Source organism: Excalfactoria chinensis, chromosome 12, assembly GCF_039878825.1.
Source record: "Excalfactoria chinensis isolate bCotChi1 chromosome 12, bCotChi1.hap2, whole genome shotgun sequence".
NCBI classification, from domain to species: Eukaryota; Metazoa; Chordata; class Aves; order Galliformes; family Phasianidae; genus Excalfactoria; species Excalfactoria chinensis.
The window spans coordinates 16243018-16266098 of NC_092836.1; the positions used below are offsets into that span (position 1 = coordinate 16243018).

Genomic DNA, 23081 nt, shown 5'->3' on the forward strand with positions numbered 1-23081 from the left:
CCTGGTTCTTCCTGTAGTTGGTTTTTCTCTCCCGTTGTATCACAGTCGGCATCACTCGGGCTGAGACTCGCTCTGCCGCCCGCCCTCCAGGGGGCGCTGTTGCACGCGGGGCGCTCCAGCTTCCCCCAATCAGAGCGACCCCCGCCCCTTTCCGGAAGCCCCGCCCCCTGCCGGAAGCCCCGCCCCATGGCGCGCTCCCGAGGCGCTCCGTGCCGGATTGGGGCGGGGGCGGAGCCACGTGGGGCGGGCCGGGGCGGGGCCGGGGCTCGGAGCGGTGCGGCGGGGTCTTCGCCCGGCCCAGGTGGGTGCCGGCTGCCCGCGGGGCTGGCCGTGCTTTACCGGGGCTCCTCGGCCCGGCCTTGCTGTCTGTTGTCGCTGCGGCGCTCTCCGGTGCGCGGCGGGGCCGGGCCGGGCCGGGCCGAGCTGACGGCGCGGAGGTGGCCCCATTCCGGCCCTTCCGAGACGGCGGGCGGCGGCTCGGGGCTGCACAGCGGGCGGCGGAGGCCCGGCGGGGCGGGAGGCCTCACAGCCCGGGTCCCGTTACGGCCCGGAACAGCCCCGGCCTCACCGGGGTCAGAGCCCGGCAGGGCACGGCGGGGGAGACGCGGTGAATCCCACGCGTGCGCGGAGCGGGGCGGCCCCGGGCCGAGGAAATCACGCGTGGATCCGGCGCTCGGCGCTGCCCCGAGGCGGTGGCCGCTGGGGAACCGCACCCGCAGCTCCACCGCGTCCGTGCCTGGAGAGCGGCCTCGCTGTCACGCGTGGGTCCCCGTGCGGGGCCGCAGGAAGAGAGGCTCGGAGGGCACCCATCCTGCTCACGCGTGGGGCAGCGCCGAGCCTCGGTTGGACACGGCTGGGTTTTGCTTTTGCTCCGCTGTGCTGGGCAGGAAGCAGTGACATGTATTTTTTCCTGTTGCAGAGGTGTGGGGCCCGAGGCTGTGCAGGGGAAAGATCATGTGCAGCTCGTAGCCGAGCGTGGCTGGCTGGCAGGTGAGTGGGGCTGCTGAGCCCCTCTACCAGGATGTGGTTCCTCTTCAGCTGCGCAAACAGTGGTGGAGGTGGAAAGGTCCTCTTGGACAAAGCGTGTTTGTCACAGCGAGCTTGAGGCAGGTTGTTTGTTTGCAGTGTGGGATTCAAGCATTGCTCCAGCCTGGAATCCCGAAGGGCTGTGGCAAGCATCCCTCGTCGTCAGTGCTGTGGTTTGAGGGAGGGCATGGCACAAACAGCTCTGTTGTGCTGGGGTTGGCTGTGCTCCCCAGGGCTGTTGTGCTGGGGAGAAGGTGAGCCGTGTCCCGGCTGCTGCACTGCATGGGGAGGAGGGCTGTGGGGCAGAACAGGAAGGCCTGGGTTGTAGGAACTTGGAGATGAATAAAAGCCAACTGGACTGAAGGGCAGCAATGCACTGCAGCGCAGTGTGGTAGGGATGCTCTTCCAGCTGGGCCTCCTGCTCTGATCCCAATGCATGGGGATCAGCCCCATAACAGCTCCATCCTTGCTCAGCTCTGCAAATCCTGTGCTGCAGCCCAAGGCCTTTCTAACCTTTATTTGGTTATGGAGCCATAATCTCCAGCCCAGCACTGTGTAGATGATCTCTTTGCAATGATGCAGCCTTGCTGTTTGTTGATTCCCCCTGGGAACAAGCTGTAGGCAGGCTGTTTTGTATGCCCCTGGTACTAGAGATGGTTCCTGGTGCTGGGGATGGTTCCTGGTGCTGAGGACAGTGCCTTTCTGTCCCCACCCCCACAACCACTTAATTGCTGGGCGGCACCACAACAACATAATTGGTGTCTGGTGACCAGGCTGGAACAGGGGAGCTTGGCTCAGGGTTTATATACTGAGCGCTTTGTGCAAGCGCTGCCTTAGTTCTCTCCTTCTCTTTTCTCTCTGCTCTCTGCGTCAGCACGCAGGACTGATGTGGCACCACCCATCCATCATGTCCGACTGGATGCTCCTCGGGCTGATCGCCGTGCTGGTCGTGCTGCTGCTGCTCACCGTCTTTGCCTTTGCTGTCTACTCAGGACTCTTCACAGAGGTGGTGGTCAGCGCCGGCTCGCCGCCCGTCGGCAGCATCACATTGGCCTACAAGTTCCGGGTGGGCCCTTATGGAGAGTCAGGGCAGCTCTTCACTGATGGCTGCAGCATCTCCTCCAAGCTCTGCTCCATTGGTGTTTACTATGACAACCCGCACACGGTAAGGCTGGAACAGGGCAGCCCCCTGATGGTGCCAGGCAGCACCTGTGGCTTGTCCTGCTTTGGTGAGCACTGGGGCTCGTGAGGTCTCTTGACCTGCAAAGGGTGATCTGTGTGCCAAGGCACCTGAAAGCTGAGGGTTGCTTGGATAATCCTTGTGGGGATGTGTCGGGTGAGCAAAGCTTGCTGTCACTGGCATCTTCTATCGGACAGACCTTACTCTGCTCTGGTTACAGAGCAGAACCTGGTGCCTGTCATCCCACGGCAAGGCATTCCCCAGCTCCGTGCCTCATAAAATCAGAGAGTCATAGAATCGTTATGGTTGGAAAAGACCTTTAAAGATCACCAAGTCCAACCATGAACCTGTTACCACCCTGCCCAATAAACCATGTCGCTACACGTGACACATTGCTGTATTGTTTCAGCACCTCCAGGGATGATCTCAAAGTGAGTGGTCTCTTTGGTTTGCTGGATCCATATCCATACTCCTCCTCTTGTTTCTCTTGCTCTCCCTGAGCTTCCTTGTAGTTGTTTTGTCCCCTGAGTCTTCTCACTGAACCCTCAGCGGGTGCGTGCTGAGGTCTCTTGGCTGATGAAACAGCGCTGTAACTGCAAAGCAAAGCAAGTTGGAACTTGCTGTAGGATGAAAGGCCTCCGGGTGGGCTTCTGCTGGAAGGGTGCAGGGCTGCGCTGGGTGCTGTGCTGGGTGCTGCCCTGCAGGCTGTGCCTGCCTGTGCATCAGAAGTGTCAGCAGTGACTGCAGAGGGATGGGTGGCAGAGAAGAAGCAGGCTGGGATGGTGGGAGGTGCCATCTCAATGTTGTATGGACTTGAGCTTTGATGGTTCTGCATGCATCTGCCAGGGCAGCTTGGGGGGTGCGTTGCAGGCTCAGGGAGAGCCTCCTGTATTCCAGGCTGTGCCTGTTACCTCCTCCTGCCCCTGGGCACCACTGACGGAGCCTGGCACTGTCCTTTCTTCCCCTTCCCTGTGGGACTTTTGGACACAGATGAGACCTTGGGCCTCCCCTTCTCCATGCTGAGCAGTCCCAGCTCCCTCAGCTTCACCTCCCAGGAGAGATGCTCTGGTGCCTTCACCCCCTTGGTGGCTCTTCCCTGGGCTCCTCTGCACTTTCCATGTTTCCCTGGCACTGGGGAGCTCAGAACTGGGCCCAGTGCTCCCAGTGTGGCTCCCAGTGTGGCAGTCTGCTGGTCCTGGTGCTGTGGCAGGAATGGGAAGGTGACTGCTGGGCCCCTGCTGGGTGTCTGCAGCTCTGGCCACCCTGCTCGTGGAGGAGGAGGGAAGGCAGGGCTGCAAGAGCAGTGGAGCAGCAGGAAAAACACTGCTGGTATCTTTGAGTGCTGCAGAACCCCTGCCAGCAGTGCTTTAAGCGTCTTAATGGACAGGATTAATATTAATACTCTCTTTTTCTTTTTTTCTTTTTTTTTCCTTTTTAATTCAATATTTAGCAACCCAAAGGGCTTCTCCCACCTCTGGCAGGGACAAAAATAGCTGCTCAGCAGGGGCTGGATGTGGCTGGCAGGCTGCTGCTCAGCTCCAGCCCAGCGCTTCTGCCCAAGTTCAGTTTGGGGCATGCACTGGCATCCCTTGCAAGCTGGTGCTCTGCACCCAGCCCTGCCCCAGCGCTTGGTGGATGAGGCCAAAATGCTCCCTGGTTCATTCCCACCCTTAATAGTGCCAGTGAGGCTGGGGGGACATAGTCACTGCTCTGTGCATAAGGAAGCTGTTCCTTTCACATCTTCCTGGGTGTGTCTCTAACAAGGTGCCCTGTTGTCTCTGCATTGTGATGGGGATGTGGCCCAGGAGGAGGTTCACTTCCTGGCTTTGTGTGCACTGAAGATGCTGTACGTGGCACTGGGCTGGCTATAGCACTTCCAGTGAGCAGAGACACTCACCTTCCTGGTTCCTTGGGTCTCTGCCCAGTGTCTGCTTTGCCTTTCGTTGCTCTGACCCCATAGCTGGGGCTGCTGGGTGTCTGCTGAACCTTTCTTCTTGCCATTGATCTGTTCTTGTGCGAGGATTTGGGAAGGCTGGGTCCTTCCTGCACCCACAACAGGGATCCTGTGATGCACTGGAGACCAAGAGCAGATTGTATCGCTATATTACAGATGCCACTCGTCCATTGTCTGATGCAGCAAACCAGGAGCTGTTGCTCTGTGGAGGAGAATCTCCTTGTTCCAGCCTTTCCCTGAGTGCTGCACAGAGCTCATCTGCAGCTCCTTCTTGCAGCACATGAGGGCAAGAGTGAGCCATCTTGCCTGCAGATGGATGCTGCTGCTTCTGACTCTCTGCTCTTGTTTTTCCTCTTATCCTCTGTGCTCATTTCCTCTCTGGGATGTCCCATCGCTCATGCAGTGCTGGAGGATGCTTGAGGGGCAGGGGAGGCATGAGAGCCCTGTGATGCTGGTTGCTGCAGGGTGTCTGTCTGTCCATCTCACTGCTGCTATCAGACATCCTGGCGGGGCCTGTGGAGTTGTGCTGCCTTGTTCAGGGTGAGTTTGGAGGCTGTTAAGCTGTGAGCCTGAGTGCTGGGACTTTTATGAAACATAAAAGGAACCTCGATCTGGGTTGTGCTTTGCCATGGAGGTGACAGCAGCTCTTTGCCTCAGTTTCCCCCCTCCTTAAAGCAGGCCGTTGTGATGGAGGCCATGAGATGTGTTTTCTGCATGGCTGCCAAGTGTCGAGCAGCCAGCGTGTGCCTGCACTGCACTCTTGTCCTGGAGAGCACGGCTGGTTTGAGGCTGGGTCAGGCACTGTGAGGAGCAGGTACCAGCTTCATGTGGGTTGATCTCCTGAGTCTTGGATGAAGTTCAGCTGCCCTCCTGACGCCGTCCCTCTGTCCCCACACCAGGTGTCTCCTGAGAAGTGCCGCTTTGCCATCGGCCGAATCCTGAGCGAGGGGGATGCAAAGCCATCAGAAGAGCAGATCAGGAGGTTCCAGAAGTACGGCTTCAAGATCTTCACCTTCCCCACACCCAGCCACGTGGTCATGGCGAGCTTCCCGTTCACCACACCGCTGTCCATCCATCTCGCAGTCAACCGTGTGCACCCAGCCCTGGACATCTACATCAAGGTAAGCAGCAGTGGTGCAAGGATTGCGCTCCCTGTCTTTGTCCTCCTCCAGAGCAGCCATGGCAGGCGTGTTCCTGAGCAGCTCATGGGACGTGGTACCTGCAGGTTGGGGCTTTGTAGAAGGTCCTGGTTGCTGGGCAGAGGAAGGAAGGGGAACATCTTCCCTCCATGGGGAGGATGCTGGGGTGGAGATGGTGCTCAGCCTGCGGCTTATCTGCCTGTCGAGTTCCGTCGCTTTCGTTTGTTCGTGTTGAAGCTCCCTATTTATAAACTTGCTTTTCCTGGCGAAACTCCCAGCCCTGCGGGAGAACCGTGTGAATCTCCCAGCCTGCGCCACGCCGTGGGACCGCTGCATGGGTGCCAGCCCTTGGCTGTGGTCCTGGGGATGGTGTCTGCTCAGGGATGCCCAAACCCCAGCTGCCACCGCTTGTGCCGTGCCCTGTGATGTGTGTACTCTTTCCTGTCCCCCTCTTCATGCTCTGTCCTTTCTGTCCTCTCCTGGAGATCTCCTGGCTGCTTCAGTGTGGGGGTGTAGAGAGCGCTGCCAGCCCTGTGAGGGACGTGTGGTTGGGGTGGGGATGTGTGGGGAGGGGGCAGCAGGCTGGTGACGTGGGGAGGGGGCAGCCCGTTGCTTTGGGGACAGGTGCTGGTGAACGCATCTGCGCCTGGAATTGAGACTGGAAAGGGATCCATGGGTGGTGCTGGGAGCACCCTGCAGCTTCTAAGGAGAGCAGCCACTTCTGAAATAAAAATAATCAGCTGAAATCCCACGCTGCATGCTGAGCAGTGTTCAGAAAGGAGGGGACACGTCTCGATCCCTGCCATCTGGACCAGACCAAGCGCTCTGGCCTCAGGCACACCTCCAACGTGAGCACCACCGCCACTGTGCTGGGTTCATGGGGAAGAGAGCATTGCTCAGCCTCAGTGAGTCACGGGGTGCAATGGGAGGAGCCCCAAGCCTGGCTTGGGATGCTGGTACCATTCTGTGCTGCCTGCCCAGGACCCGTAAGTAATTGTGCTCCCAGCTGCAGGTGGTGTTGGCTCTGGCTGGGGAAAGGGAAGGAAAGAGGGGGAAACTTTCATGGAAACAAGCGACCTGTGCCCAATTTGTGTTGGGAATGGGGGTTGCCGTGGAGACAGCATCTCCAAATAGCATCCTTCATCCCACCCCCGGAGCCCAGCTCCCTTGAGCAACCCCAGACGGCAGTGAGACAGCTCTGCTTTATTTATTTATTTCACACTGCGCCCACTTCAAGCAGCATGGCTGTTATTAATGAGAGCTGGGGTCAGGAGTGAGGGGCAGGATCCTCTGCTCCTGGCAGCATCTGGGGGATGCAGAGGGGCAGCGACAGAGCAGAGTGGGCAAGGGAACTGGTTCATGTTTTGTCATGAGAAGGGGAAGTAGAGAGAAGAGGTGTGGGAGGGAGGGGGGGGAAAGGGCTCTGGGGTTGCTGAGGAATGGAGAAGTGATTTAGGGAGGTGCACTGGGGAAGGTGCCAGGGCTGGGGGAGCAGGATGGTGGGAGCAGCCCTTGAGTATCAGGTGGGTGAGCCCTTCCCTGACTGTGGGACAGGGCGCTGTGCTGCAGGGCACTCCTCACCTTGGCATCAGCCCTGACTTCTCTGCCTACAAGACAGTAAAATCTGAAGGAGACATCTCTCTTCATTAGAGACTGAAGGCAGTTGGGCTGGCACAATGCGGGACACGGGGTGGCTGAAGAGTCCCAGGGCCGGGACTTTGTGCCTAGGGTAGGTGACAGCTGGGGTCGGTCCTGCTGGGGTCTGAGCCCACTCCTGGCTCTGTGCTTGGCCCTGAGTGTGGTGACGGCTGCTCTTTGGTGCCCTCAGCCACTCTGAGATGGTGATGGAGAGCCCCCACAGAGCCCATCCCTGGGGTGACCATCCTTAGCAGCTCAGGGAGCTGGTTATTAAACGGCGGCCTCCTGCCATTTCAAGCAGTGTTTATTCTGGCTCAGGTTTAATTAGCTCTCTGCAGAGGGCTGCATGCACCGCTTTGGCAAGCCCTGCGCAGTGGGCAGCCTGGCATTGCCTGTCCCCAGGGCTCCGTGGGCAGCCAGACAGGCACTAATTGCAGCCCCAGGTGCCTGCTGGAGACAGCAGCCCTGTTTCCCTGGGATTTTGGATAGGAGGATTGGGCTGGTAGAGGTGTGTACTCTAACCAAGGCTGGTGTGCAGGTGGAGCAGGGAAGGAGGAGAGGTGCTTTCACTGTCCCTGTGGCTCCTGAGTACCAGCAGCGTGCAGCAAGCTAGCAAACACTCTGCAGTACCACAGAGCTCCTGCTCCATCCTCAGGGCACCCCAGGGTGCTCCCAAGTCCATGTACCAGGTGTTGCTCTTGCTGCTAGGAAGGCTGCACTCATGCCTTGTTTCTGCTGCTAGCCAGGGAACCTCATTATTCCTTTACCCACTGGCTTGAAGAGCCTGTAGGCTGAGCTCTGTTCCCCTTGTCGGCTGAGATAGTTTAGGATGCAGTCATCTCTTCTCTTTGATAATCAAATGTACAGAGCTTGTAAAACCTCACTGACGTACCTTCCAGTCTTTTCTGGGTGCCTGTTTTTGGCCCATTTTGAGCTCAGGAACCCCTCTGAAGTGCCACCTGCAGGAGAGGAAACTTGATTTCAGCCATGGTCTCATTGCTGTGGGGTGCTGATGGCTCTCAGGGCGCATCCTCCCTCGTGTGACCGGCTCTGTCTGCAGAGGGAACCCACAGCTGGGTCTCAGTGCCAGCACCTTACATGGGTGTGTGTGCGTCTCTTACTTCTCCCTTTGTTTCCTTTACCCCTGTTGCTACAGCTTTTGGCTTTGTTCAGCTTTGCCAAGGTCAAACTTCTGCTTGTTATTATAAATGACTGTCTTCGGAGCTGTGTTCCCATCCCAGACTGTCTGCATTCTAAAGGCAGAACCGCAGAGCATCCTTTCTACGGGGCTGTGCAAGAGGAGCTGGGGTCAGAGGGCTGGCAGCTGCACGGAGCGCTCAATTATTGTGACATTTTCCTGCTTAAATTCCTTCTCCCAGCTGATTTTGTTTGTTTATTTCAGGCTCTGCAAATGAAGCCCTGTAAAATACCAACTTGTTTTGTGCAAGCGCCGGGGGCTGCAGGCTGTGTGGGTTGGCTGCTGCCGGTCATACTGCAGCTGGGAACCAGTGCATGTCCCCTTGTCCCCTCCTGCTTGTCCTGCAGGGATGAGCAGTGCCTGGGGTGCCAGAAGTGACCCCAGTCCTGAGCCTTGGCAGTTTTCTTCCCAGCGCTTCCCATGAAGCCACGTGTGCTGGGAGGCAGCCCCAGGGATGCAGGGGATGGTTGGATGGTTCTAGTAAAGTGGTCCCCGTGCATCAAATCAAAATGGGAAGAAAGTCCTGGGGAGTCACAGAAGATTCAGCATGTCCAGTACATCTTGATGGTAGAGATGAGACCAGTACTGACACTGACAGGCTGTGGGCCTGGGGCTTGGCAGGGACATGGGGCAGGGGTCTGTACAATGGGGGAGGTGTTTTGAAGGTGTGCTTGGCCCTATGAGAATGTAGGATGGAAGTTTTTCTCCCCTCCACCTCCCCTCCAACAGTGACACTGTGACAGCGTGCTGGTGCTGTGTGCCCAGCACTGCTGGACCCCGGTTGAGTGCAGGTGGCACAGCATAGTCCCAGCCCTCCTGTGCCCCATGTCCTGCCCTATGATCTCCATGTCAGTGTGGGTGCATCCATCCCCCACTGATAGCTGGTTGCAGTGAGGCTTGGAGATAGCTGGCACCCCCCAGCTGTGTGTCACATCACATCACTTCACACGTTCCCAGCAATTTCTATTTATTGCATGTTTTTTAGCAATTGTTCTGTGAGCACGAGTGCCCCAAGCCCTCAGTACCGAAGGAGGCCCAAGCTGCAGCATGCATGAGGCCAAGGTGAAAGGGCTTTTTTGGGGGAATAGTTCACCGTGCCACATCCTTAACCCTCTGTATCCTCCCCTGACATCCAAGGGCTCTATGCTGCCATGCAAGCAGCCCCCCACACCACGATGCCCACTCCACAGGAGCTAAAGGCGCTGCTTCTCCTGCAAGTAGAGAGCTTGGAGGGCTTGTGTGGTGCCGTGGGCACCTCCTGACCCGTGTTGGGGTCAGTGCTGTGCAGCGAGCTTCTGCCTCTAACCTGATTCTGCAGAGCAGCGCGCTCCTCCTGTGTGGCTAATGGAACATATGGGGAGCTGGGGCTCTGCGTCACGTCTCCTGCCATTCACAGCAGGCTTCCCAACTTTCCCACTTCTCTGGGGGAAATTTGGCAGCCCCGGGCCACTGCTCATCTGCTGTCACTTTGCTGAGCGTCCTGGCGGGCGGATGGCTGACCCACGGCCGAGTGCTGAGCACTCTTAGCATCGGAGTTTGTTCAGGCACCTCCACCTCACTCGCCCTTCACTTGCTTTGCTTCTGCTGCATGGGGGCAGGTGTAAAACTGCAGCTCTGAGGCATCGCTGCTTTGAGCAGGAAAGAGGTTTTCTGGCCAGCTTTGCGCTCCAGTAGTTGCAGAGGCTCCCTGCCTCCGCGCTTTGTCTGTCTCATGTGTGAAATCACCTTTTTTTCCCCCACTTCTCGTTGACTCAGTGTGAGCATCGGCCACAGAGCTCCCAAGGTGCAGCTGCAGCCATGTCTCAGCTGGGGCAGCAGCTTGTGTGGGATGCGGGCTGCCAGTGGACAAGGCTGCCCTGCCCTTATCCTGTGCTGTGGAACCACCATTGCCTCCTCCTGGGGCTGGGGGCAGCTGGACCCTGCACTGGGGTGCTCTCATGGGGCCTTCGTGGTGTGAAATGCCCTGTCCCAAGCTGGGAGGTGTCTGGCTGCTCCTTGCTGTGACCATGGGACATCCTGGCAGTGTGAGGGACGTATGGGGTGTGCACAGCTGCAGCACCCAGGAGCAGCTGAGCCAGCTCATCCCCAGCTCCAGCCCTGGAGAGGCTGCGACCTGGGAGATGGAGCTTTGTGGCTGGTCTGTCACCCCCTAGAAGGGAGCAGAGCGGAAGCTGCTGTGCTTTCCTAGCTGCTGCTTTGCAAACTTTCCAACTTTGCAGCCTTGTGAAGACGTAGCTTTGTGAAACTGTCACAGAGATGGATCCGCTCGGGCACAAAGATCCGCTCCCCCATCGCCTTTGCAGTGAGGATTAATGATCATGGAGAAAGGCAGGGATATTTCACGTGGCTGTCCAAGGGAGAGAGCACTGAAATGCTCGCCTTGGGCAAGGAGGGAGAGTAAAATACTACAGTGCTTTTCTGTCAGATCTCTTTATCGACTCAATCTGTACGTGCGCTCTCCCCAGAATGTATTTATAGAGCATCCCGGAGGATGCAGTCAGCTCCTCATCAGGCATTTGAGGTGGCTCCAGCTCTCTCAGGCAGTGACACCATCCACAACCTTTGGGCCTTCCCTCCTCACCAGCCCGTCAATTAATCCACGGCTCTGTCCCTCCACAATTATTTTAGCAGAGGCCTAATGAGTTTCTCCCGGGCTGCTCCTCTCCATACCCCTCTGAGCCTTTGCCAGCCGTGCTGGCCTCGTGAAACAGCAAAATGAACCTGAACAAATGGGAAGCTGCTGCTTAGAAATCCTGCTTCTTCTCAACCAACGCCGGCTGCCCCACTTTCCATTGCTGTGAAGCTCCTGCTTTGAAACCCGCAGAGCAGCGAGATAATAGACTTGAAAGTAATGGCATTTTGATGTCCAGAAAAGGTACAGTTGCACTGTGACTAACTTGCGATTTTTCAGTTCTGGTTAGATATAAAATGTTGGGGGAAAGAAGGCATTGCATCGTGCTTTCCTGTTGCACTGAGATGCAGGTCTTGTGGCCGCAGGCATGGCCGGGGGCTGGCTGCATGGGGCCAAACCCAGTCCTGCTGTCACGACTGCTGCAGGCTTTGGGGTGCACTGGGCAGCCCCCAGCACCAGGACTCCTTTGGTCCTCTTGCTGTCCAAGCACACAGCAGCTCATTGCAGCCTCTGCTCCAGCCAGAGATCAGAGGAACCTGTTAGCCCCAGTGTGCAAGCCATCACCTTAGGAACAGTGACAAGGCAGAAGGAGGCTTCTGCAGTTACATGGAGCAGACCCTAGGTACAGCTTTGGGGATGGGAAAGACCATGTGTGGGGCTGCTATGGGTTCACTCCCATAGTGGGCACTGACGTTTTCTCCCTGTCCAGGCACTCTTGGCTGGGATTTATGTCTGGCAGGAGCTGACAGCAGCTCCTTCACATGCTGAAAGGTGGATATCCATCATCTGCTGAGGCCAGCTGCTCTGCTGTTCATTCCGTGTGGATTCACAGTTTGGGGTGAGATCTGATAACCAGGCTGTGAGTTGGCAGGAGTTTATCAAGAGGTCAGTGTGGGAGACAGGTTTGCTCTGGTATCTCTCTGCTGACTGGCTCAGAAGATGGGCCTGTGTGGCTACAGGACCTGCCCACTTTGTCCCCGTGCTCATGGGGGTGCTGGGCAAGTGCAGGAGGGGAGCAGGCTCTTGGAAGGGCAAAGTCTGGCTGGGCTCCATCCTTTTTCCTAATCTCTCTGTTTTCCTCTGATTGATCTGCACAGTCAAAGCTGCGATTCTGGGCTGGCAGAAGAGAAGCTTCCAGACATCAAGGGCTACCAAAGCAGCTGCCATCCTCCTTCCCTGCTGCCTGTGGCTGCTGGAAAGCTGGGCTTTGGGGCTTCAGGGTGTGTAAGCCTGCTCCCTCCTGCCTGCCTGCCCACATGCCCCGGTACCACAGTGCTTGGTGGTGCTCACCCCTTCCAGACCACGCTATGGCCCTGGTGAGACATGGCTGAGGAGGAGGAGGAGGCATCCACACACCACCCCTCCAGCCCCCTGCAGCAGGCAGTGTGGTGGGAGGGCTGTCAGCATGCCCAGCTGCCAAAATAGCGCTGTATCTATGGTTATTTATTTCATTATTATATCTGGGCATGGAAGAGACAAGGGACTGGGGTCACTGTCCCTGCTGAGTTTTGCTCCCTGGGTTCTGCACCCACCTTGGGCTGTGCAAAGCCAGCCTTACTCACTGGCACGACTCTCACTGCCCAGTGCTGTGTGTTGGCTGCCCTTGGCTCCACTCCTCTCTACCTCTGCCTGAGTTTCCTGGCCCTGTCTCTGTGCCTTTTCCTGTTGGCTGGCAGTGCTGCCTGCCTTGAGGATGCCCTGGGGCAGGTTGTGAATGTGGCCAGTGACTGGGGCTCTGCTAGCTGAGCTCATCTGCTCGTTGCACTGGAGCTTGCTGGGATCACCAGCTCTCTCCTGTTGGCCTCCAGATTGTCAGCTTTTTGGGACGAGGTATAAGCTCTTGGACGGGTCTCCTGGAGCCCTGCAGGGAAATGTCTCTCTTGTTTGCTTATTCAGGCTGATAAAAATGCAGAAAGGACCCGTTCCTGGGGCTTTGGCTTGCTTTAAAACACCAGTTCTAAAACAGGAGGCATCTGTTGCCGGGGTGAGCATCCTGCCACCTCGAGCTGTGGGTGAGCCCTGTCAGCCACGTCCAGCTCAAGCACGGAGCAGGAGCTCGGGCAGCCTTCTGCTGCTGCTGGCTGCACCTGCCTGGCAGCAGGAAGAGCCTCCTGCCTCAGGGATGAGCTTCACACCGATGGGTCTGCAGACATGCTGTGCTGGGGATGGGCTGGTGGACATCAGCATCATCGTACCTTGGGGTCTCGCTGGGAGCTCGTGCTCCCAAAGCATTGCTGGGCTTTAGTTTTAAGCTAAAAGGGTTTTGTGAGGGACGTGAGAGGACTGAAAATGGCAGAACTGGAGCGTTGTTTGTAATGTAGAAGGGCAAACACTCAAATGTCAGATCTGGTTGGTAGCAGTATCCACCTGGGCTAGGAGCTCTCAGCTGTGAGTTGGCCATGAAAGGTCTTTTGCCACAAGAAACAAGGATCTGCTGGGCATCCCGTGGCTGATGTGTTGCTGTAGGTTTATCTCAGCCTAATGGAGAATGCTTGGTTCAGAATGGCTTCTTTTCATCGTGTAATGCCCCATGTAGGGTGGGAGTCTCCAGCAATGAATCCTTCCCCAACCAGGTGCCGGAAGGCTTTGCCTTGACACGAGGCAGAGAAATTGCCACAGCTGCTGCTCCTGGCAGCCTTGCCAAGGCAACAGAGCAAAGCAATTTAGCACCGCTCCAGTCATCCGTGATGGCAGAGATCATCGCGTCGACCTCTTCTTCGGCTTTGTGATTAATGCTGAAAAAGCAACCTCTGAGGGCTGAAAGGCGAGCGCTGCTCCCTGGAGAGCCGCGCTGCCGAGTGGAGGCAGCACCTCCAGCTGTGGTCCTGGCCTCCTGTGGGCTCCTCTGAGCCTCGGGGCTGTGTGCTCCTGCAGCAATGAAGGTAATGGGGATGGGAGCAGAAATGCAGAGCTCGTTCCTTGAGTGAGAAGTGGTTATGTGGCTTTATGCAGATTCCTTGTCATATAATGAAAACCTGGTGTTTGAGCTTTCCAGTGGTTACACCTGAAGTCCCCTTCAGAAAGCTGCTATGTGGAAGTGATGGGGAGAAGGACAGATAGGAAGGGTTGTGGTCCAGGCACCTGGGCTGGAGCGCAGTGTGAAGCACAAAGCTGAGTTCCAGGAAGCCATAGAGAAATGGCTCCCATTGCTGGGACAAGGCAGAGTGGGGTGGCAATGAGTTTTAGGGAGCTGGGGAAGAAAACTTATTTCAAATGCAATGCTTGCTTTGTTTCTGAAGCTCTCTGCTCCAGGACTAGTTGCTACCAATACCCATGATGCTGGGAGGACTCCCTCACTTTGAATTATGTGCTCTGTCTTCTCTTCCTTCTGTGAGTAAAGGCCCCATGGTGGAGGGCATGATTTATGTCCCTAGCAACACAGGGATGTGTGCACCAGCTCTTTCTTGGTCTCTTCTCTGCAGGTGGAGGTACTGCTGGCCATGCTGTAGGTGCTGTGTGAGTATTGGGAAGAGGCTCTGAGTGTGTCCGTGCAGCAAGGCTGGAGGAAGGCAGGGTTGGGATTTCTGTGTCCATCCTGGAGAGGAACATCCATGGTTCCATGCTACTCCCAGCAGCTCCCAGTCCCCCTTGGGGGGCTGTTTCCTGCATCTCAAGAGCTGTGAACCCCCCAATCCACGTAGGATTGGTCCCATGGCTCAGCCACACCGATACCAGCCTCTTCCCAGCTCCTCGGCCCCCAGAGGCACCAGGAGGGTGAGGTGTAAATTGCATGGCGGGCTGCCTCTGCAGAGGTGAAAATGAAAAACTTTCCCCCTGCTCGAGCCAGGCGTTTCGCAGCTCCCACAGCCCTCGTTTTTCTTGGTCACAGTATCTTCTTCTGTTTGTGCAATGCCTTGCAGCTCCAAGGGCTTTGAAGGGGAGAGGAAAGCAAAGACAGAGCCCACTCTTGTCCCACTGAGGAGTGCTGCCCTGCAGTGCCAAAAGCGGTGCAGGTCTGGTGGCAGAGTGTGCTCCTGGTGTGAGCTAAGGCAGGATGACACACAGAGCGTGGGGCGTGCAAGGAGAGGAGGAGGATGTGGCACACAGCACCATCCCTGCGGGGCTGGCTGGTGGCTCACTTTCAGCTTGCTGAGCTCCAGCTCTAATTTTAGTGCCTGATTTTGGGGCCCTTCAGTTCCGTGCAGTTGGGGCTCTTTCTGTCTGGGTTTGTACTGTAGGTACAGAGATGGGACAGCAGGTTGGCTCCGTGTGGAACAGAAGGTTGGTGTGCCTGGAGTAGGTGTATGTGTCAGCATCAAACCCATGGACTCTGGAAGCGTTGGTCTTTGCTGTATGTGTGGCTTGTACGGATCATATGCAGTAAGTCACAGAATCACAGCATGGTTGGGTTGGAAGGGATCTCCCAGTGCCACTCCTGCCATGGGCTGCCTGCCCCTCAGCTCAGCCTGCCCAGGGCCCCTCCATGGTCTGGGGCACCCCCAGGTCTGAGCAGCACTGCCAGCACCTCAGTGTCCTCTGAGCAAAGAATTTCTTTGTAAATCTGATGCCTTCCAACCAAAGGTGAAGCGTCAGATCCCCGTGAAGGGCAGAAAGGAGCTGTGAGTAGTGCAGGAAGGGTGAGCTCACAGTCAGTGCCACACGACCTTGGGAAGAGGCGAGTCCCCGCTCTGCCCCACTTACTGTGCTCCTGCTGCCCTGCCAGAAGCCTGCCCGCTGCCTCCCACTGGTGGCACCTTGCCGAGCTCCTCCACCCATGCAAGCCTGCATTTCATCTGCCTTGAGGGCTCTGTGTCCACCTTGCTGCTCCATCTGTTGGCCTCACACCAGCCAGGGGGCTTCCTTCTCAGCCACAAAGTCCTCTATTGCACGTTGAGCTCCTCTGTTGTTTTGCCATCAGTTCACTTCCCACTCACGCCTTTGCCACTGGACTCAGGGTGCCCCCTGCTTTTTTGGGACCTTTGTTTTCAGGATGGCCACACACATTGGCTGCTTGTTCAGGGACCTCAGCAGCAGCAGTGGGGGCTGGCACCGCTGCTCTGGATTGCAACTTGATTTGCAAAGGCATAAATTAGGCAGTTTGGAAAGGGGTGAGCTCATCCCACCTGCTCAGAGCAGCAGGGGTGGTGTGCCCTGCCCCAGATCCCTTTGGAGCTGGCTGGGCATCCCAGTGTCCATCCCACGAGATACAGCATCCTGCAGCCCACGTGCCAGCTCTGCCATCCCTCTGAGGCACAGCACCAGTATCCCCAGTGCCTGTTTCACTTCCACCCAGCATGGGCAGAGATCTCCCTCCAGCTGCATTAGGAGAAACTGGGCGAACTGGGAAGAAATCAAGTATTGAGCATCCTTGGTGTCCTGGAGGCCTGCGTGCAACCCTGGGGCTTCAGGCTGCTTGTCCAATGGACTCAGTGGAGTTCTCTTTGCTCTGAGATCCTTTGTGCCGTCCCCGACTGCGTTAAGTGGTGGGGGGGGCAGCTGGATGCATCCAAGAAACCTGTGAATCTTGGAAATCTCCATCCCGGGTATGTGTCGGAGTTACCGAAAATAGCAAAACGAGCTGAAGTTGGGCTTGTGGTTGGTGGAGCAAGGGGCAGAGTGGTGGGGAGGATGCTTGCCTGGCTTGTTGCTTAAAAAGCAGGAGTGAGATGAGCCGCCCCTGCTCTGTTGCTAAAAACAGCCCGGTTTGCTTTTATTTAACACGGTGCTGATCTGCGTGTGTTGGAGTTTCACCTGCCTGCGAGTGGGAGCTCCGGGCTGTGAGCACCGGGATGCCGTCCCGTGCTGCTGGTGCCAGAGCTCCTGAAATAAGGAAAGGTCCTCAGGGACCCGAGAAGGGGAAAAGCAGAGAAAAAGAGCAAGCACTGCAGGGTGCTCGCCCTGCTCACGCAGCAGGAAGCAGCCTGTGCTGTGCCAGGTGGAGCGGGGCAGGCGTGGGGAGGAGTGGGGGAAGAGGCGGAGGGGAGGCTGTCTGAAATGCCACGGCTTCATCTCCAACCCCCTGCCCTTGTGCTTCTGAAAGGAGCTGCTGGAGCTGTTGCTCCTGGATTATATTAATTAGCAGAGAAGCGTTACGCCTGCCGTGGGTCCTTGCTGAGAGGCAGGCATGGGGACGTGGCAAGCAGCTGCAGGTGGCCCCAAAACCCCCAAAAATGGCTTTCCTCTGGGGACTGCACCCTGCTGTGCTGGGGGGCTGCCATAGGAGCACCTTGGATGGGGCCGTGGGGTGGTGGGCACTGGGGCTCCTGCCCGAGGTGCCAGATGGGTCCAAACCAAGTGGGGTGGTGTGGAATGCATGGAAGCTGATAACCTGCTGCTCTCTTCCAGGAGAGGAAGCTGTGTGCCCACCCCAGGATTGAGATCTACAAGGAGGACCGCATCTATTTTGTGTGCCCCCTCGCCCGCCAAGGGGACTTCTACGTGCCTGAGATGAAGGAGCTGGAGAGGAAGAGCAGGGCAGCAGCCGAGGCTGAAGATGCCCAGACAGACATCACAGGTAGCACGGCTGGTGCATGGGCTCCTCTGTTCCTCCGTGTGTCACCAGCCCTGCTGGGGTGGGCTCCTGGTGTCCTGGCTGTTCTGTGCAGGAGGTGAGAGGGCCTGTGCTGTGTCTGGATTCCTGCCCAGGGCTCAGCTCACCTCATCCCAATGTGGCACAGCTTGACCCCATCCTGGGGGCACGCTGTGGCCTGAGCAGCACACGGTCCTGTTGGTGGCAGGGGATAAAGCTGCTCTTGGTGCAACTGCAGCACCACCGGCCTGTGGCTGTGAAAGCAGAGCTGGGTGCCGACGCGTTTGCTTGCAGCTGGGCTTGTTTTTCTCCTTGTCACATACATCTTTCTTGATCTCATCTTCATCTGTTACATGTTGGGATTGTGAAGAACTTAAATACCAGGTTTCTCGAGCTGGTGGTGGAGTTGCCCGAGAGCATCTGCTCGCAAGGATCTGTTGGAGCCTGGGTGTATTTATACAGGAAGGGACCACAATCGCTGTGGGCGCGGAACAGCAGTGCTATAGTAACCCAAAGTGCTGGCTGCCGTGCCAGCCCACGTGCTCACATGGCTGTAGGATGCAGTGTGATGGAGGCTGTGGGCTGTGGGCTGCAGGCAGGGCTCCGGCCACGGCCCCTCCGGGCACCCACGCGTGCTTAACAGGCATGAAAGAAACATGAGAGCGTGCGGCGGCTGGAGAACGCCTCGCCGCCTCGTTCCTGGTCTGGTAATCTTTTTACACATCTTTGGTTTTGGATCGTTTTAATTCTTAATTGCGTTGGTCGTAAAAGCAAGCCTGGGAATTGCTTTCCGAGAGCTCTGTCCATTTAGCACCGGAATGAAGAGCCTAATTGGAGCGGCTTCCCAGCGCCTGCAGTCGTGGTGTTTTCAGGGCGCTCTTCCTTGTGCTGTGTCTGTGCCACGGCCCCAAACGTGCCCCACCACCCACCTGTGCCAGTGCCAGCCTGGTAACACAGCAGGGTCACACTGCATGTGTGATCATACATGTGATGATACAGACAGGCTTCAGGATATTGGCCTGAAGAAACTGCTCACTGATAGGAGACACAGGGGAAACCCCACGAGTTTGGGGTTCATCCTGCAAGGTGCTGGCTGCCTCTGGCTTTGAGCAAGGCAACGGCTGGTTGTGCTGCTGGGTCTGAGCTGGAGCATTCCGACCTTGCACACATGGAGCTGATGCTGGCTGCTGCTCTGAGCACGGCTGCACTCAGCACGTGTGCAATGAGTGGTGCGGCTGCCTCTGCCTCAGCTCTGTCCCTCCTGGGCCATCACTGAGGTCGTGGCAACGACTGATGGCTCTCCAGGGTCCAGTGTCAATCATGATTAGTTATTTTCTACTTAATTGTTTTCAAAGGCTTTAGTGCCAGGGTTGTGCACTCCAGCATTGCCCCACCGTAGCGCATGGAGGAAGAGCAAGCAGAAGCGGCCCTCCTGACATGGACACTGATGGTTTGGGTGCATGTGGCCCTGCCCAGAGACTCGAGGCTGCTTCCCAAAGGGCTGAGCCAGCTCTGCATCCTCCCTCCAGCTATAGAAGGGGAAGCTGCAGGAGGGAAGCACCAGCTGTGAGTGTGGATGCTCCTGGAAGCAAGGGCTGCCAGCAGCAGTGATGCCCACGGGAGAAGAGCCAGGGCTGTGCTCACCCCAGGGCTCCACCCAAGGATGCCCACCTTCCCCAGGAGCGACGGCTCCTTCCCTCACCCCGCACACTGAGGCCAGCCCTGTCCTGTGCAGAGGAGGACACGGCTGCCGCATCGGGCAGATGTGCCAGCTGGGGCTGCTCAAACATGATCTGAAGTGACAGAACAGGGAAAAAGTGCCTGGCTGAAGGGATGTGTGGCTATTTATTGTCACCCTCGGAGCGGGGCAGGGACGAGGCAGCTGGGGGTGAGGACAGCCATCTTCTCAGAGCAGAGTGCCAGCAGCCGTAGGTTGCCTTCACCCATCTGCAGCATCCCGAGCCGGTGCTTGTCTTCTCTTGTATGTTGCAGTGCATGGGTACAAGACAGCTTGGAGCCAGAACAGCCCCCTTGGTGCAGAACAGATGCAGGGAAGGGCCTGGCAGGATCGTTACCCTCAGCTCTCCGAGGAACCTGTGGTGGGGACAACTGATGCAGCTTCAGCCCTGACACCGCGCTCTGTGCCTTGCGATGGGCTGTGTCTGAGCTGCCTCAGGGCACTGGCACCATGCTGGGCCCTTGACCAAATCTGACTGTTTTTTGAGGTAGAGACCTGGAGAAGCCTTGCCTGACACCCAGAGCTCTCAGGCTTCACACAGAGGGAGAGAGGAGTCACTGCTGTGCCATGTCCTGGACAATGGGTGCCCAGCCATAGGCTCAGCAGGGATGCATTGGGCTGTGCATCCCAACCGTTCCCTTCACATCCCATCTCCAACCCCAAAAGCCTGCAGTGGTCCTCACAAAGTGCCCTCCCTTTGGCTGACCCCAGTGAGCCCCAGCTATGGTGACATCCCCAGCTGCTCCTCCCGGCCTGCTGTGCAGTGGGACCTAGCACTGCTGAGCCTGCCTGTGCCATGGATGGGACTCATCCCACTGGCCCCAGGGCCCTGCTGCCCTTCAGTCCCTTCCTGGAGGCTCTCCTCTGACCTGTGAGCATCTCCCCGGGACCTGCTGAACACCTCTTGGAATGTAGATTCAACATGGAAATGCATTTTCCATGTTGAGATGCTCCCTATCTATCAGCACTGGCTGTGCTCCTTCTGCCTTCCACATGGTGTCACCATGCTGGGCTGGGGCACGGACACTAGGGATGCTGCAGGGTGGGCTGGGCAGCACTCACATCATCCCTATTGCTCCCTGCTCTGGTCCAGACACCCTGGCCATTTGGGGTGGTTGGAGATGTGTCTTGCATCAATGCCATGAGCAGAATCAGGCAGCCGGGGTGCTCAACACCCAGATCCCCTGCACCTTTGGTTGGGCTATTGCTATCCCTGCTGTGCTCTATTCCTAAGTGGAGAGATGGGAGGATGAAGATGGAGATGGGAGGAAGGAGGTGGCGAAGGCAGCGCCAGCCATCAGGGGTCAGAGCGCAGCTGCTGCAGGGAGGTCGGCTGATGTTTGATGCTGTTGTCATCATTAACGACATGAATCTGTGATGTCATAATTAAAAATTATTAATGTTTTACAGGAGGGCTTTGTCTCCCAGCTGGTTGCTCCGGCAACAGCATTCAGCTGCCGGTCTCAATCTGACACTCTTGTCTCGTTGTCGACTCCCTAATTGCGTTGTCGACTGAGCTAATGAGATTATGACACAGGGAGGGGCGGTGGGCTTGGCCTGGAGGGGCTCACAGTCCCTGGGCACCCTCCTCCTGCTCATGGCCACCCTATGTTACTCCATGGCAGCACCTGTGCCAATGACTGCAGGCAGATCAAGGATCACCTTCATTTCTCCGTCCCCACGGGCACAAGGGGCAGCTTGGGGTCACCACAAGGAGCCAGAGGACAGGGAGCTGGGGCAAGAAGGAGGGACACACACACACTGCAGTGCCCGTGGCAGGAAGCAGGGAGGGATGCGGTCATCTCCACCCAGCCCCGTCTGCCTGCACGCTGTCAGCCTCTGGGAAGCTGGGGGGTCAAGCCCTGGTGCATGGCACAAGCGAGGTCACCAGCATCCCACTGCTTGCCTGGTCAGTTCACAAGGGTTACAGGTGGTCCCTAAATGATGCTTTGCTCTGCTCTCCAGGCTCTGGGGGCTTCAGAGGCACGCTGATTTGGCACCCAGCCTCACGCCCTCCCTTTCTCTCTCCATCCCAGGGGCTGACACCATGAGTGAGGCCAGCTCCATCAGCATCGAGGCCACGACTGACAGCAGAGACACCTCGGTGGCCACCTCAGTCCTGCTGCCCTTCCCCACCAGCCGTGGCCGGGAGGAGGCCGACAACCGCAGCGAGCACAGCTACAGCGAGTCTGGAGCCAGCGGCTCCTCCTTCGAAGAGCTGGACCTGGAAGCTGCTGCTGAAGGGGAGGGCAGCCCGGGGTTGCTGCTCACCTCGGGCTACACAGAATCCCAGGAGCTCACAGAGAAGTGGACCAAGGAACCCATCGCTGCTGAGCGAGGAGAAGAGTAGAGCCAGACCTGGGCCCCGGCCTCGTGCATCTCTCCTGTCTCCTTTGGCACCACGACATTCCAGGCACTGATCCCTCCTGGGGCCACTGCCCTCGCAGGAAGGGGGTGTGGATGGGGCTGCTGGGTGCAGGCTGGGGTGACATACCTGCACCCCCTGGCTGCATTTGCAGGGGGCAGCGTGGTTCCCCCTTTCTCTGCTGGTGCCCCTCTCACCCACAGCATCTCTCTGCCAACATGGACGTGTGTTCTCTAGCACCAAAGAGCCATGAGTAGGGTTGGTTCGGTTGGTTCGTTTTGTTCCCCTCTTCTCTTTCCCTTTGCTGAAAATGAAAACATCCGGTGTCAAACTGTCCTGGACCTGCCTCAAGCGCTTCCAGGGTCTGTAATAAAGTGGATGCTTTTCCTCTGTGCTGCCTGCTGCCTTTCCTGATCGCCAACCTGCTGTCCTTGCTGGGCAGGGGGCTGCCCCCAGCTATCCTATACCGCAGCAGCCCTGCTCATCACACACAGTCCCCATCCCAGCAGTCGTGGGGACTATTCCCTGCTGCTACCAGCTGTACCCCAAGCTCCACTGCAGGGAGGAAGGACTGATGCTCTGCCTCTCCTCCTGATCCCATTGCCACCTCACCCTTTAACATTCAGTGCTGGAGCACTTTGCCCAGCAGAGCACAGCCCCTTCCCTGCCCCAATGTCTCCAGTACCCCTGGCAGTCCAAGGTTGCTGGTCCAGCATCAAGGGGCAGAGGGCCTGGCTGTCCCTTGTGGGGAGATTTACCCTCTCTGGCTCGGAAAGGTCTCGGTTAGTCCTCACCCAGTGATTGACAGGAGATTATTTATAAATATTTTGTGCTCTGAGTGATAAAATATTAAACTCCTCCAGCCCACATGGTAAAATATCGCTCTTCCTGGTGTTTATCTTTATTGCTGCTTATTACAAAACAGCCAAGCCCCCTGAAATATTCATGCTGAGTCTCTGTGGGGATTGGAGGCAGACGGCAGCTCCTAACCCTGCTTGTCCCCTTAACCCCATGGAAAACGGGGGGTGGGGGATCTTCGCTCTTGTCCCCCTGCTGCCAGCAATGCTGAAGCAGCAGCAGCCTGGATGCTTCCTGGTGGGATTTGGTTGCTGCTGGGTGCCAGGACTGTGTGAGCCTCATGTGCTGGGCTGGAACCTCGGGTTTTGGCCGTGCTGGTCCCACTTTGCTCTCCCCCAAGCAAAGGCACTGCCAGAGTGCTGCCCCATCCAGTGCTGGGAGCAGCAGAGTCCTGGTGCTGCAGGAGAGCCGAGGGGGAGCTTTGTTGTGGATGTCCTGGGTTATGTCCCCAGTTCAGAACTGCTGGGAGTTGGGGCCAGTCAAACTGCCGGCTCAACACTGCGGGGGGGAGGGCCGGGGTGCAGCAAAGTGGGGTGCTGGGCAGCCGAAGGGCTGCGGGAAGAATTGGGGTAAACGGTGGAGTCCGTCAAGGTCTCGAAACCCAACTACAGCCCGAGCTGCCCCCTTGCAGGTTCTGCGCTACGAGCTGGAGGGGGGGGGCACCCGGGGAACATCACCCAGGGTTTGGCGCTTGGGTGCCGGCCGTGAGCAGCGGGGCTGCAGCCGAGGTGGGACCCCCGTGCTCGGCGGGGGCTGCTCGGGGCGCGGGGGCCGAGCTGCGCCCCAGGAGTCTCTCGGTACCTCCGCGGTGCCGCCCGTTCTGCCCGTGTCCCGACCGCTGCCCAGCGGGGTGCCGCTGCCCGGGGCCGGGCCGGGGCGGGGGC

At 57.7% G+C, this 23081-nt stretch overlaps 1 protein-coding gene across 3 annotated transcripts; it reads left to right on the forward strand.

The window, feature by feature from the left end:
• Positions 1 to 169: 169 nt before the first annotated feature.
• TEX264 (testis expressed 264, ER-phagy receptor) lies at positions 170 to 21729 on the forward strand. Of its 3 annotated transcripts, none has more exons than XM_072347679.1 (6): positions 170 to 301; positions 920 to 990; positions 1901 to 2191; positions 5060 to 5281; positions 17053 to 17221; positions 21011 to 21729. In XM_072347679.1, exons 3-6 carry the CDS (start codon positions 1913 to 1915, stop codon positions 21322 to 21324), a joined length of 984 nt encoding a protein of 327 aa, XP_072203780.1. In that variant the 5' UTR covers positions 170 to 301; positions 920 to 990; positions 1901 to 1912; the 3' UTR covers positions 21325 to 21729. The 3 variants fall into 3 exon arrangements, with proteins under 3 accessions (XP_072203780.1, XP_072203781.1, XP_072203782.1); XM_072347680.1 differs by lacking the exon at positions 170 to 301 and adding an exon at positions 324 to 390; XM_072347681.1 differs by lacking the exon at positions 170 to 301 and adding an exon at positions 525 to 572.
• Positions 21730 to 23081: the final 1352 nt, after the last annotated feature.